Source organism: Phocoena sinus, chromosome X (assembly GCF_008692025.1).
Source record: "Phocoena sinus isolate mPhoSin1 chromosome X, mPhoSin1.pri, whole genome shotgun sequence".
Lineage (NCBI taxonomy): Eukaryota > Metazoa > Chordata > Mammalia > Artiodactyla > Phocoenidae > Phocoena > Phocoena sinus.
The window spans coordinates 28,080,275-28,096,804 of NC_045784.1; the positions used below are offsets into that span (position 1 = coordinate 28,080,275).

Here is a 16,530-nt window from a genome sequence, read left to right on the forward strand (position 1 = left end):
TCATTAACAAAAACATCAAAACAAGGTGGGAAGTGGTAAACATTCTGAAAGGAACACACACTTCTAAGCCAGAAAGAGACATCTGCAAATTCTAAGCTCTGTTCTTTGATTATTTTGTAAGCTTGAACAATTTAACCATTCTCAGAAACTGTTTCCTCGTCTATAAAATGGGGATTATGAAATTTAGCTGACAGGATTTTGTACAGGGTTTACACACACACGCACAAATACACACACCACACACAACATGTACTGCCTGATACCTGGGAGGTACTCAATAAAATAAGAGCTATTATCACTGTGTACCTAATAAATAAATGTAAGTATGACTAATAATATTTTCCAAATATTAACCTTCGATTCTGGTCACTCTTTCCCCTCCCCCAACATACTGGCAGCCAGACATTCTGCTTCTACTTCCTTAGGGAAGTGTTGACACAACAGAATGTATATTATGAAGACACAGACTCTTGGTTTTTAAGTTTCCAAAGCCTAGGCCTGGTATAAGACAAAAGCTTTGGAAGGAAAAAAGGATGATTAAATGAAGGTTTTCCCTACTCTTGCACTAGAAAAGATTCCTCTGGATGTGGGAGGGGAAACGAGCGGGCATTGCAGGGGAAGTAAGAAAATTTAATATTGATATGTATCCCTGGAGGGAAAGGAGGTGGAAGGAAGGGAGGAAACCCAGGGAAATCCAAGAGAATCTGATAGCAGAGGTGACCTGGGCCTTATTTCTGAGGAGAGCCTCTGAGGAAAACAGGACGGAAAGCAGTTTCCCTTAACCTTCCCTCTATCCCTCACCCTTCCCTCTATCCCTCTTCCTGACCTCATGCACAATCACTCTGAATCATCCCGTATAAAGAAGAGTAGGTGCAATGTCTAGGCACATGGGCCTTAAACAGCCTCTCAAAGTTCCCACCCACCCCAGTATGGCATGAGGAATGGTACAGCGATCTCTGATATTACACAATGAGGGCATCCAAGCAGCAGAGAGACGTCTAGATCTGGAAGTGCCACTGCAGACAGGAAACAAAGGTGGTCCAGGAAGCAACTCCCTGCTTGAACCAACAACCAAGGATATGAGCAAAGAGAATGGCATCTCCATGGATGCCAGCCCAGATAAATGACAAGTGAGGAGCAAATGTTCTGCCACAGCCATGCTCACCACAGCAGCCCCCCGCCATGCTTTGTGACTACATAAGGCTGGATTGATGAAAATTATATTTTCTCTATTCCAGAGGATTACATTGTTATTGAAAGATAACATTATGGACTAAAAATCTTAGTTACAATAGTTTTTCTTTTTGTAATTTGAGTTTTTTAATTACTGCAAAATATTGGAGATTTTTTTAAACATCTTTATTGGAGTATAATTGCTTTACAATGGTGTGTTAGTTTCTGCTTTATAACAAAGTGAATCAGTTATACACATATATATGTCCCCATATCTCTTCCCTCTTGCATCTCCCTCCCTCCCACCCTCCCTATCCCACCCGCTAGGTGGTCACAAAGCACCGAGCTGATCTCCCTGTGCTCTGCGGCTGCTTCCCACTAGCTATCTATTTTACGTTTGGTAGTGTATATATGTCCATGCCACTCTCTCGCTTTGTCACAGCTTACCCTTCTGGCTCCCCATATCCTCAAGCCCATTCTCTAGTAGGTCTGTGTCTTTATTCCCGTCTTACCCCTACAATAGTTTTAATATACAACTGTTGAGGCTATTTTTATAAACGTGATGGAGGTTTATGAACTTAAGTCATTATAGAAACTTTTCGTACATGTTTCCTTAAGTTTCACGTGCCCGTTACGAAAAGACTTACTTCGATCAGTAATGACTGTCCTAGCCTCTTGATTGCTGGTCTTGTTTTTCAAATTCTGGGCAGCAGTAATGAGTTCTTCCAACTGGGGGCGCCTCTGTTCCAAATCCTGCAGTGTTGCCTGAAGGAACAGATATGACAATATTGAGGTTCTCCAGCACTGTGCATTCCTTTAATGGAATACAAAAAAAAGTGTAATTTTCAAACCAAGCAAAGCACTTTTAGAAATAAAAAAAAGACGTTACTAGATATAAATCTCTAATGTATAAGGCTTTACAGAGAACAATTTAACAAGAAGTGTGTTTCATTTTTAGATACCAAAACTATTTCAAGTGAAAATCTTGATTATGGATTTGCTTTACTATTTAAGAGATTAGACGGAGTCATTTCAGAGTACCTGGGTTTACTTAAACCAACATATGAGTGCCATGAGTAAAAAAAATGTAATTTTGAATTATGACAATGTATTTGAGAGAAGACAGCTATTTATACTTGTAATCTCATTCTGTGCAGTGTCAAAATTCAGGTGTGCATTTTAGAAACAGAAAAAGCAGACAAGTGATTAAGAGATATAACTTACTTAACTTCTTCGTACCTGAAACTCCTCACCTATAAAATGAGGTGATGTAGATGAGCTAAATTAGTCTTTCCCCAAAATCGACTCCAGTAAGAATCACCTGATTCCTTTGCCTCACTTCTGAGTGAATGAATTAGATGGCAGGAGGAGGGCTGGAAAGCTGCATTTTTAACAAATTCTCTGCTTAATTTTTATGATCAGGCAAGTTTGGAAAGCATCAGGCTAGAAGTTAATATTTGTAGTCTGTACTACAACTGACTTTAATACTGCTATAATAAAAGAACCAAAGACAATGAAGCCAACAAATATATATATGTTGGGCTGCACCCGGCAGGCCTACAAAGCCTGCGCTTGCCCAGCTTCAAGACTGAAGGAGGAGCCTGGAGTCAGCAACACAGACATCAGTGGTTTAATGGATGGGGGAGCTGACCTGTCTGAAGGAAGGTCTTGGAGGCAACACGCCAGCGTGCGTAGCAGACGGCAGGCAGGACATGGCGGCAGTCTTCACTCCCAGTGGGAGTGGGCCAGTTAGAGGGGAATTGACATCAGGTGGGCTCATTAGTTACCAGGGAAACCAGCAGAGGGGCACGCCCCTCACCGCCCCTTCGATGAAAACAATCACCAGCTGGGGCCTGGGGCAAGCATGCAGGAAGGTCGGTCATGTGGATAAGATACAGGCGAAACAGGCACTGGTCGGGCAGGGGATGTACAGAGAGCAAGAGAACAGCCATCTTGAGTGGTCTGACCATAAAATACATATTTAATTATAGGTAGCGACGTCCTCCTTCCCTCAAGTGTCCATCTGTTGACTCTGTCATCTACTCTCTCTACACTGAGGGCACAAATCCCAGTGATATTTACAAAGAAGTTTCGGGAAAAGTAAGGTATCTCCCTTGTTCTTGTACTAAAACCGAATACATTTTATTGGTTGTTATTAGTTTAAAACCAGTATGTGACAGATGTTTTACACGTCTTCTCATTTTTCGTCTCCTAATAACCACACTAATAACTAAGCCAGAAGTCTTTATGGTTTTAAATCTTATGCTCTTTCTACTACCACATGAGGCCAATGAAAGTGAAGAGGTGAAATGTGGTAGATGGTAATGTTTATGAACATCAGTTATCTACTATGCCCTTTGACTGGTGCTGATTTTCTAAACACTTTTGTATTTAGAAAGGCCAAATTTTGATCATTCTGTAGTGTTTTTTTGTGAAGAGGTAGGGAGATAGGCCTCGTGATTTGAGCTCAATTGCTTTTAGTAGTGTTAAAATAATGGGAAGAACTTATCCAAACATCACACATCTATTTTGAGCGTTTTCCCCTCTCTACCGAAAAATTGGAGGGGTTAACTTTTAACAAATTTTCCACATTTGTAAGCTGTGATTGCTCAGAAGAAAAATCCAATTTTCAGGTTCCTAACTTTTATGGTTTCTTTACACAAAAGTGTGTTTGAAATATGGAACAAGTTGCCAAAGACAGCTATTGACGTGAGTGGCGTAAGTCAGCTGGAGAGTACTGAATAAATTCTCAAGTAGGAGCCATATAGTAGCAGACAGATTTTACGAAATCAGATGTCTTCCAGGATTAGAGTGTTACACTCTGCTCACCTGTGACACGGCAAGCTCAGAAGGTACTTTGGAATTCCTGACTCTTAAATGTTTAATACATTCAATAATAGATTTTTAAAAAACAGACTTACCCAGAAACCATAGTCAAGTCTTCCCCTCTATATACACATAGCTAGCCAAGTACACAAATTCATTCATTTACTCACTCACCTTTTTCATTTTATAAATATCAAGTGAGTGTAGGCACTGTTTTAGGTGTTATGGATATAGCAGTGAATGAATACATTAAGTTTGTTTTATGCCATTTAAGTAAAATTTTGTGTTTTTTGATACTTGGAAATTTTTACATAGCAAAGATTATCTTTCTCATCATTTTTTCTTTGATTTAATATTAATCCACCCTCAAACAACCAGGCCATTCTTTGCTTCTAAATTCTGGATACATAACCCAATGATGGCTATACTTTTCCCATTCTTTTAGGATTATAAAGTTCGTTTAAGAAGTATGTTGTAGAAGTAACTTGATCAACTTTAATCTGAACCTTAACCAGGCTCTAAATTAAACCTGACCACAATGAACAGCTTTTACTGCTGAAATGAGCAAGCATGTCAATTTAGACTTAAAACCAGCCATTTTCCTCTCTAATGAACAAAACAGGTCTCAGGGTACTGTGAGACCTGTTCTCTAGTTGGGTAATTCTCTAATTCCGCTGACAGACACATGCTTTATCAGCACCTGAGAAGATTATTAATGACATCCTTGGAAGCAGCCTCCTTAAAAATCTAAGGAGATTCACAACTGCAATAAAACTATGCCTTTCTAAGATTTCAAACAAAACTGTAACTTTATTCCACTTTTTGGTCAACACATACAAATGTCCATTGCAAAAAAGAAAATGTACAATAATAATTATTATGTGTGTATGTATATATGTGGAATTTATGAGACGCTAATATGCTAATTAAATAGTGGTTTCTCAGTAGACCAGAATGGGAATTTTCTTCCTCCATTTTCCTTCCGGAAATAAAGGGAAGGATCTGAATATGGCATTCATTTAATATTTTTTTAAGATATTATACAAACAGTGACTGAAATACCTTCTTGCTAAAAAACAGGACACATGCACGCAATGAGAGGAACAATTATTTTTTCTTTTCGTTTGGTTTTCTTTTGAGTGTACTCTATTTATTTGCTATTACAATTTCTTTAATTTTATAATCCCATAACTTCTCAAATACAATGACCTTCATCTCTATTCCACTGAGCCACCCACAGATGAGAGAACACCTTACATCTAATTATTACTCAGACTACCCACTTCCCAAATATCCATCTACAAAATTCTGTTCTCTGCCCCCAATCTGGTGCTCATACCAGATGCTACTCTCTCAGAAACACTGTTTCTACTCTAATCTTCATCCTCATATGACCTCCAGCTGTCTTCTATTGTTCAGTTTCTTTATTCTAGGTTTAGTGGTCTATATTTGTCATACTAAACAAGTAGAATGCTAATTATGCTTATTTTTTCTGATATGAGCTCAGATACTTCTAACTTAAGTGAACAAAACTAGAACTATTACATGCTTAACAGTAACTAAGCATGATAATTGAGCACGTCTACAGGGATCTATCATTCTGGAAGAAACAAACATAAGGGAAGAAAGGAATCAGTGCTATTTCTAAGGAGTCATAAGCCAGCTACCCGGCTGTACTAAAAACAGCTTACCCCTTGGAGATGAGAATTCATCATGGATTCCACTAGCTGAGCAAAGATGGAGAAAAAAAAAATCTTCAAATACAAAGTGAATCAAAAGTCGTTAATCCTACCAAGTCTCCCCAGGGTTGACAGAAATGGTTATGAATAGCAATTCTGTGAAAAAGAGAGTTAAAGGATGGAGCCATGCGTACTAGAAGTAGGTTATTTTAGGCTCTTAGAAAGAATCACACTTCATAATGCTATTTGTTAAAATGAAATACTACCTAAATAATACTCAAATAGAAAACTCTATATGTGTAGTTGAATATTTAGTATTTATATGCCTTAGACCTTAACCAGAAACTTGTTATATTTTTAGTATTTTTCTACAAAAATCAACAATCTTCACATAGTTAACTTTAGAACAAAGGCCCATGGTGATTTTCACTTGTTGCCATTTTCAGGAAATAAGCATGAATTCAACTTACATGTAATGTAAAAATGGAGACCTTATAGTCTTTTATTTACAATTTAAAAAATTAACTTTAAAGATTGACAAGGTGAGACAGTTTACAGAACTACTTTATGTATGGAAGAAAATAAGCGTTTAAGTCAGGTAGGTCCTAAATTGTAGCCTTTCTAGTAACTGAAAGAGATTTACCCGTGCTGATGCTAATCATCTGTCTAGCTTTCAACTGCCTCCTGGAGGGCCTTAATTCTGGCTTCTATTCTTGCATTCGGCTGCCTCTCCAAATAGATTGGCTAAACCCAGAGTAGTCTTTCTTGTCCTCCACTTCCTCACTTCTCATTTACATTTTAAACTGGCCTGGATATTTTCCTGCTAGGCATAACTTTTCTACTTCTCTGAATGTTCTACCAGCATCTCGGTTGGCAACTTCTTCACAAGCGCCTTCTAACTATGGTTATCCTTTTGTCCTTCATTCACTCAAGAAATAATTTTTAAAAAAGCATTTTACTTTTATATAATCTAGAAGTTACAGAAAATTTGTAAGAATGGTCAAAGAACTCACACATACCCTTCACCCAGATTCACTAATTGTTAATAGTTTGCCACATTTTATCATTTATCATTCTATCATTACATATACACATAATATCTGTATATGTAATATTATATATATTCTCTTCTGAACCATTTGCGAATAATCTGCAGATAGCATGCCCTTTACTCCTAGATATTTCAGTGTTTATTCTTTGGAAACAAATGCACTCTCTTACACAACCTCAGCTCAATTTCTAGTTCAGGAAATTTAACATGGCTTTAGTACGATAATCTAATCTACATTCTTTATTCATAGTATAAAAAGTACTCCTTTAATTGCCTTTCATTTACTGGTCCAGCCTCATGCATTGCATTTAGTTGTCCTATCTCTTTAGTCACCTTTAATCTGAAATAGTTCTTTGCCTTTCTTTGAACTTCATATCGCTGATTATTTTGAAGAATACAAGCCAGGTATTTTGTAGAATGTACCCCAATTTGGGTTTCAGCAAATACTTTTATATATTTATGTTATGTCAGTCATTGAGCTAGTCATAGGAGATACAGCCGAGAAGGAGGAAAAATTATGATTCTCAAGTGAAAAATGAACTAGTAGTGAGGAGAGGCAGTAAATAAGCAATTATAATAAACTGAGGTGAGTATTACAATAGGGGTAGCACAGGGAGTTATCAAAGCATACAGCAGAGATATCTAACCAAATTTAGGGTGTCAAGGAGAGTCTTCTGAAAGAAGTGGAGCTGGTTCTCAGGTCTTCTTTATCTAAACTACACAATTTTCTTGTGTGCCTAACCTCCATTTTTTAAAGTTTTTTTAGCTTTATTTGGGTAGATTTGACAAATAGAAATTGTATATAAAAGTATACAACTTGTTTTGATATATGTATACATTGTGAAATGATCACCACAATCAAACTAGTTAACATATCCATCATCTCACAGTTACCTTGTGTGTGTGTGTGTGTGTGTGTGTGTGTGTGAGATGAGGACACTTAAGATCTACGCTCTTAGCAAATTTCAAGTGTACACTCTTAGTAACTATAGTTACCATGCTTTACATTAGACATCTAGAACTTATTCATCTTATAACTGGAAGTTTGTAGCCTATGACCAACATCATCCCATTTCCCTTATCCCACAGCTCTTGACAACCATCATTCTACTCTGTTTCTCAGAGTTCAACTGTTTTTAGATTCCACATATAAATAAGATTTTACAGTATTTGTCTTTCTGTGTCTGGCTTATTTCACTTAGTATAATGTCTTCCAAGTTCACCCATGTTGTCAAAAATGGCAGGATTCCCCCTTCTTGAGGCTTAATAATATCCAATGTATATATACCTATACCACAATTTCTTTATCCATTCATCCACTGATGGACATTTAAGTTGTTTACATATCTTGGCTACTGTGAATAATGCTGCAGTGAATATGGAAGTGCAGATATCTCTTTGGGATCCCGATTCCATTTCCTTTAGATATAAACCCAGAAGTGAGACTGCTGGATCATATGGTATTTCTATTTTTAATCTTCTGAGGAACCTCGTTACCAACAGTGTACGAGGGTTCCCTTTTCTCCATACCCTCACCAACAGTTGTAATCTCTTGTCTTTTTGATAATAGCCATTCTAACAGGTGTGAGGTAATTTTCATTACCTCACACCTGGTAGATTTGCATTTCCCTGATGATTAGTGATGTTGAGCACCTTCTCATAGACCTGTTGGCCATTTGGATGTCTTCTTTGGAAAAATGTTTATTCAGGTCCTCTGCCCAATTTTAAATCTGATTATTATTATTTTACTCTTGAGTTGTATGAGTTTCCTTATACATTTTGGATCTTAAACCCTTATCAGATACATGGTTTGCAAATACTTCCTATCATTCCATAGGTTGCCTTCTCATTCTGTTGATTTTTTCCTTTGCTGTGCATAAGCATTTTTAGTTTGATGCAATCTCACTAGTCTATTTTTGCTTTTGTTGCCTGTGATTTTGGTGTCATATCCAAAAAAGAATTGCCTAGGCTAATGTCAAGAAGCTTTCTTCCTGTTTTCTTCTAGTAGTTTTACGCTTTCATGTCTTTAAGTGCCATTGCTGCTAATTCCCACTGTGGTGGCCCCGAGAAAGTGCAAGCCTTTTATGACTGAGATCTAAATGACTGAGGACTTTAGCTGCTGCATTTGGAAATCCATCACTACATTGGAGAGAAGAAGCCAAGCCTCCCACAGACTGCTCCCCACCAATGACTGAATGTGATGGAGATACTAAAGCAGAGTCTTTCTTGGGAGAGCAGGGGCTCCTCTGGCTGACTGCAGCTCCATGTCTCCCTGACAGCTTTGCTGAACCTTCCTCAGACTGTACACTGGGGTACTTCTACCCAATTTTCTCTCCCTTTTTCCTTCATTTTGTGTCAGACTTGCATTTTGGTCTAATGGCTGTCCTACCTTCCCTGGCTTCCTGTCTATTTCCTTTCACATTGATATTTTCTCTAATAAAATAATTTCCTGTTTAATCCTGTCTTAGGACATTTAAACTTAGGCCCCAACTAACACACCCACTTTAGCCCTTCTAATCCCTAAACCTCTCATCAGTTCTTCAGATCCACATAATATGGTGACTCCATGATATTACCACCTGGATGTATAGTTCACAATTTCTGGACATTATTAATATAACTCTTAAGATTCAAGTCAATTAGTATTTTTAAATTAGCTGTATTAAAAACCACTGCTACTTTTTTTTTTTAAAGGGCATGACCATTATTTTCAACGAGCCTAGACATTAACTGAAGGAAAACAAGATTATTTATGTGTGTTACATGGTGATGGGGATGGTTCCGTTCTATGCCTGTAGCTCAAGAACACTGGGATATCAAAGCAAGACACCAGGAATCCTGAAAGACATGACAAAAGGAACTTTGAGGCACGTTTTCTGACTACGGAAGATAGCAAAGCTAAGACAAAAAAAAAGTAAAGTCTTTCTGAGTCAGAATTGCCCTGGGTAGGCAGAGACCTCAAGCAGGGCCAGCTTCACAGGCATGCAACTTAAAAGTGGCTGCACTGGGCTCTGCAAATAGAAGGGCCCCTTACTTGGTTTCCACTGCTGTTGCTCTCTTGAAATTCTTTATTATTTTTTAACAAGGGGCCCTGCATTTTCATTTGTCATTGGGGCTCACAAATTATGTAGCCAATCCTGACCTTAACCCTGAAGTGAGCAGAGAATAATAGTTGTGTATCTTGCCTGAAGTGATGGCCAAGAACACACTTAAATGCAAATTATGTCAATCAAATGCCTCTTGCTTAGTTCCTGAGAATTTGTTCTAAATTTCTGTAAGGAGCAATCATGAGGCTAAAAAATACATATTTGAGAAAAAAAATATCTTTTGGTCAGGAAAAGCAGAACAGGACACTTGGCAGTCCTCTGAGATGGGGCCCTTTTACTACCAATGGTTATTGGGGAAGCAAAGTCACTGTGATTGTAGGAGAAGTGAAACAGGGAACTTGACCTATCCCAAAAGTGGTGAATCATCTGAGAAAATAATTTGGGACCAAAAGGGGAACCTGTGGTTCCGGCAACAATAATGGCCACTGAGATCTCAAATTCCATTTCACGTTTTAGCTAAGTATTAGTTTTACCTAAGGCTAGGGTGGCCTTGGGAAATACACCTGGGAAACAGCTAATCCCACAGTTACTAACCTGCAAATGCCAAGCACTCGGCTAATACACATAGAAAGATAAAACTTGACCTCTTTTCTCAAGGAACTCATAATCTAGCAAAAACTAAAGACTCATAAAGAACTAATACAGTGGGAAATAATATTAACAACAACAATACTTGCTATTGAGCACTTACGGTGCACCAGGAGAATCTACCACAGATTAGTGGTTACGGGAATGGATTCTGGAGTAAGGCTGCCTGGGTTTGAATCCTGGCTGCCATCTACTTGGTTTCTTATTTTCAGCAAGTTACTTAACTACTCTCTTATTTCTACCACTAAAATGAAAATAATAAGAGTACCTACCTCTTAAGTTATGAGAATTACTCAGGTTAATATTTATAAAATGCTTGGAACATTTCTTGTTGCATAATAAGAACAAAGTTCTAAAGACAAATTTAATTAATTTCATCTTCATCATACTCTAAGAGGTAGGTACTATTTGCTTCTTTTATTATCCCTAGTTTACAGATAAGGAAAATGAAAGTAAAGGAAGCAGTTTGTCCAGGATCACTGGTTAATAAGTGGTAGAACTTCGAATACAAGCAATTTGGCCCCAGGGGTCACACACTTAAAAGCTATGATATTAGGATATAGTTACAAAGTACCTATGCTATAGTATAGCTATCATATAGTATGATATAATTATTATACAGGTGTGATTAAATGGGACAAGAGCATTGAAACGGGATCATTCAAGGGGAAATTACCTATTCAGCTGATTAACTACTGAATCAGTCAGGCTTCCTGCAATAAGCAAATGGCTCATATACACTACTCTATATAAAATACATAACTAATAAGGACCTACTATATAGCACAGGGAACTCTACTCAATACTCTGTAATGGCCTATATGGGAAAAGAATCTAAAAAATGAGTGGATATATGTATATGTATAACTGATTCACTTTGCTGTACACCTGAAACTAACACACTTTGTAAATCAACTATAGTCCAATAAAAATTTTTTTTAAAAATGGGATGGGAAGCCTTTCCTCCTCAAGGCCTGAAAGGAAAACGAGAGGGTACCTTTCAAGAATCCGAGAAGTAGCTACAGCGAGAGGACCTCGATAGGAGCTGTGGCTGTCAGTAAAGGGACCTATAGTCATCCCCTGACTCACTCTCCCGTCACCCTCTGCTCTGCTGGTGCCTCCCGTTAGGAGGATGCAACTAATGGGTCAGCAAGCCCACTGCTGCTGTCCATGTTATTCGTCCTCCCAGGGTAGAACAGGAAGTTAGAAAGTGGATCTGAGAAACTGTGAAGCAAAAGTACCAAAGTGAATGGTAAAGATAAAAACAACCACTAACAGGAATCAGTGAGGGGAGTAAACATATATGAGAATTCTCAGGAAAGACTTCATAGCAGAGATGGTGCTGCACTTGAACCTTGGAAGATTTGGCTAGGTCATGGAGTGGGGGGCATTATTAGGGAATAGAAAGCAGGAGCAAAGGCATGGAAATGAAACAAAGCCTCAGCTGGGCTGGCTGGTGTCTAGGATTCATTGGAAATAATGGGAGATAGGCTTAGATAGGTATAGTGGAAGTCATTTATGGTTGGCTTTTTAAAAATCAGTTTGGATTTTATCATGAGGAAATGGGAAACAATGAAGACTAGAAAAACTGAAGCTATGGGAGCCAAGATTTTTGTAATCCTTTGGACACCTTATTCTTTCTGGCTGGAATACCTTCCTCGGTTCTTAGTCCTCTCCTGGGAATACAGTCAGCAGAAAACCATAAATAACAGTGTGGATTGACCAACTGACAGGACACAATAAGGGGAAACAGTGATACAAGAAAGAAAATTACAAGATAAATTCCACACTGGAAGGGTGTGGGAATTACTAGAACACACATCCTTGTTTTGAGCAGTGTTTATCAGTATTATAAATATTACTGACCATTTGGCCAACTTTAAAAACAGAAAAAGTGATAGATACCTAAGAAATGTGCCTCAGCCTCCCAAATTTGAGGCCTTTCTTATAATGGTCTAATACAAACTAATCTGCTATTAGTATGCTATTTTTTTAAAATAAATTCTTTTCTTTTGTTGAAAAAGAGATTATGATGATCATTTCAAGTTATTCTGTCACAGAAAACTTAAAGGATTGATTTACTTGTCATTTCATAAAACCCTTAACATGCAAAAAAATGAAAACTCCTTTCAGTTATACAAGCCAGTAAGTAAATGTGGTCTAAATTGGGGATCTTGAAATATAATCTGAAAGTCAAGAAGAATTTCAGGCTACAATTCGTTGATAATGATTTGCAAATACAGTTCTAAGCTGATAGAAAGGGTGCTGACATTTTTTAGCCATTCAACATTAGGTCTATTAGTTATTCTCCATTGTTCACATGTCTTGAAACCCTATTGTTCTGTAAATTTAGCATATCGACAGAGGATAATTGGGGCACTTTTAAGACAAGTTTTTGTCACATGTATCACATTTGTGGCCTTCTGATATTTTGACCCAATAAAATAAGTGATATAATTTCTTTTTTACCCCTACATATATTTTAGAAGAAACGGAAAACCGAAATCATTTTACAATATACATATTTTGGAATTATTCCTGCTCAAACTTTTTATTATTCATTTCTTGTTCTAGCTTGAAAAACACCATTTTTGAATCATTTTGACTTCAACTGGTCAGGATAAATTTTCTTTTATCTAATCAGAGTACCCTATACAGCAAATTGAATTATAAGTGAACCAAATTAATAAAATGGAGGATAAATTACATAACATGAATAGGGAAATGTAACTATCTGACGGCATTATTTCTAATATTTTGCCTTGTACAGAACTTCCTGATTTTGCGTCCAAAGCCTGTAGAAACCCCAGATAAAGGAGGCTAGAGCTGACAGATAATTGAGCACCGGTCAATCAAATGGGCAGGAAATATTTATTGACAGTATTCTATGCACAATACACCACAGTAGGGCATGTATCTTGTGGGTGACAGAGGATGGCATAAAAGAGCAACCCCAGTGAATTCAATGAACTTGCAATGCAATTAGGGAGATGACCTTCAGGCCTATGCATGCGTGCTCACACATGCAGTTAGCCAATAATAGAAGATAATATGTAAATGACAAACGCGATAGTCCACAGACTGCAGACTCTAAGCTAATAAGATTCTGAAGAATGGTATTTTAAGATGAGCACGCTCAGGGAAAATGCCACAGAGGACCTGGAGTTATAGGAACCTGGCCTATAACTTGGAGGATGAAAAGGATCGATAGATAATGACCTAGTGATAAGAGAGAGGGGGATTCCAGGACAAGGACTGAGCTCCAGCCAATGTATGGAGGTCTGAATACACTAGGGTGATTGGGCCAAAGTGGGGAGAGCAACTCTGTAGTGAGTAGAGAATTATGATGACTGTGATCAAGTTGGGAAGGGAGGCTGGGGCTCGGAATACCAGATGAATGAGTAAGGACATTATGTTGAAGGCAATGGGGAATCTTTGGCGGTCTTAGAACAGAGGAATGCCAAAATAAAAGTGGCATTTTAGGAATATTAATCTTGTACCACTGCATCCAAAGTCCTTTTGAAGACTGAAAAACTCAATCACAGCAATCTAAGAAAAATCTCATCTATCTCTTTGACTAAATTTCCTGTTATGAAAACATGCAAAACATTTCCAATTTAGCTTCAGGCATCCTTTTATTCCAGGAGAAAATAACTCCATTGCATATAAATAAATTCAACTCCGCTCTTGTAAAGAACTATCCCAGAGAATTATTAAACAGGTTTTCTATCTCATTTGTAATATTGCATTAAGTAGGATGGGGGTAGAGAGGGACTGTAGTTTCGGTTTAGAAACAAGTAAACATTCAGAATATGTTGTTAAAATTTTAAATTCTTGCTCCAAAGAATAAACAGAGACCCTCAGAATATGAGAATTGGGATTTCTCCAGAAATATAACTTCAAAGATTATTACCAGTGGTAAGAAGAATTATCAATATGATATTACGATGTCACATTTTGTGAACCTAACCTTTCAGTATCCTTTGTTTAGTCTATTACTGCATTAGACATATGATACTTTCTTTGGGAAATGAGTCTTCAGACAAGACTCTCGTCTCTAGGAAAGGAGCCTGACTGTTCTTTAACAGGTACTGTACTAATCCCCTCAAAAATAAAACGTCAAAGCAAACAAAAGGTTGTGCTAAAAATTATCCAGCCTCTTCACGTCTTCAAAACATTTTAGAGATGCCACTTATTTAAGTACTGATACAAGAATCTTAGTTTTTGTTGCCAACTGCAGCTGCCAATAAACTGAGGCAAAGCAAGAGATGTTGGTGTTCTGTGGTACTACCTGTACATGGCAAGTGAAGTGGAGAAGTGAGCAATTATCTAGAGGTGATTAAATTCATGTACACAGTCAACTGGTATAATTCAAGAACCCAAATGATTTTTCCCATCTTCAAATGGTAGATATTAAGGTTTGCATTATCAAAATAATTGGCACAACTGTTCAATTCATGTTGCATATATAGGGAGAGAATCAGGCTCAGTTTATTTGTCTGTAAAATAAGGATAATTACATTTATATCAATCAGTCTTGGGGCGATTAAAACTATATTTCTAAGAATTCAAATACCTTAGGTACAAATTAGTCAAATATGGCTAGTCCAGGTTTCTTTATAGGAACAGTAATTGGGAAATATGTTATGTAGAATATATGTAATCCACCAGGTTTCAACCTTCTGACTTCACTATGTTTTGAGTGTTACGAAGTGAAGACGACACATGGATAGTGAAAAATAATGTGCTTGCGCTAAGGAATGCTCTCTTAATGGTTTGCAAACCTCTTTGAGTTTTATAAGCAAGTGTAAAATGTGTGTGTGTGTGTGTGTGTGTGTGTGTGTGTGTGTGTGTGTGAGAGAGAGAGAGAGAGAGAGAGAGAGAGAGAGAGAGCGCACCTGTGTGTACTCACACAGGAGAGGCAAGATCAAAAAAGAGAAGAGAGGTATGCACAAATCTATATCAAACTTTCGCATCAAATGGTGTGATGTGTACGATTTGGACATACATATAAGGAATAAAAGCTTAACAATTGGGTCTCCTGTTTCAAAATAGACACCATACCTTGCATATTCTCAGAGACCGACATTAATCTATTTCTTCTCAGAAATTATATGACTGGAGAAGAGAAAAATCTGTCTTTGATTGGGTGCTATGTGTTTAAGCCATGGCTTAGCTTAAATCATTTATGAAGATCATTTCTTGGTAGGTGAGTAGAGTTGCTATTATGGAGTGTTAATACACTTGCAGCCAAGTGTTGCTGGGGGGTAGGAGGTGTTAGACATTGATCAGGAGCTTAAGAGATGAGCTCTTTATTTTTGCTGGTGTAAGAGGACAATTTCTATAATAAAACAATGATTCTTCCTCTCTGTCAAAAAATACCACTTTATGACATAAAAGCTCTCTTCAGTAAACAAAGAACAGACTGTTATTAGGAGATATAAAAATTACAATAGAATGTATTTCCCTGTAGGAGCCCAACAGCCTTTAACTCAACTGGAACTTGCATTGTGACAGCTTTTAAAGGAGCGGACATATTCTATGGGGAGAAGGTCAGATATCCTTTTCAATTCCCTGGACTGTACTCATTCTCATCCTATAAAAATGGGTCTACATTAGCACACGGTGCCAGTAAATCACACACTTGCACTGCAGCATGAAAGGAGCCCAGCTTGGGGGGAATTGCTTTATGTGGCATAGTTCCATGCAAACACATGGCTCAAATGAAGCTGATTCCAAGGAATATGGAAACTTTATGTTCTGTTTGATAGGAAAACGCACAGCTTCTCAACTGGGAGCTTCTAGATCTGCTCCAAGGGCAAGTGTAATCAATCCTTGAATGGTTTTTGCAATGCTGCACACCTAACCAAGCTGTTTACATTACTCGGAAGAGTTAAGTTTAATTCTGTTTTATGGGGATGGTTGCTTATTATTAACACTCATTTCAATAAATTTTAAGTAATTTAAAAAGCGGCCGTAATCCCTGGAGAAAGGTTGCAGTAAGAATTCTCCAACTATCCACTTTTCTCCGTTTTATTTATATGAGGTGAGCCAAATTGCTTACCCTTTGCTGCCTCAGACGCTTTAGCGGCGTGAGACTAGGCAG

The 16,530-nt window shown here is 37.6% G+C and overlaps 1 protein-coding gene across 1 annotated transcript in view; it reads right to left on the reverse strand.

Moving 5' to 3' along the window:
* The window catches only part of DMD (dystrophin), a 2,099,690-nt gene that overhangs the window by 621,133 nt on the left and 1,462,027 nt on the right, over positions 1-16,530 (reverse strand). Inside the window, exon 52 of the mRNA XM_032618871.1 lies at positions 1,821-1,938. Within this exon, the coding sequence (XP_032474762.1) occupies positions 1,821-1,938 (118 nt within the window). The remainder of the gene's footprint in view (positions 1-1,820; positions 1,939-16,530) is intronic.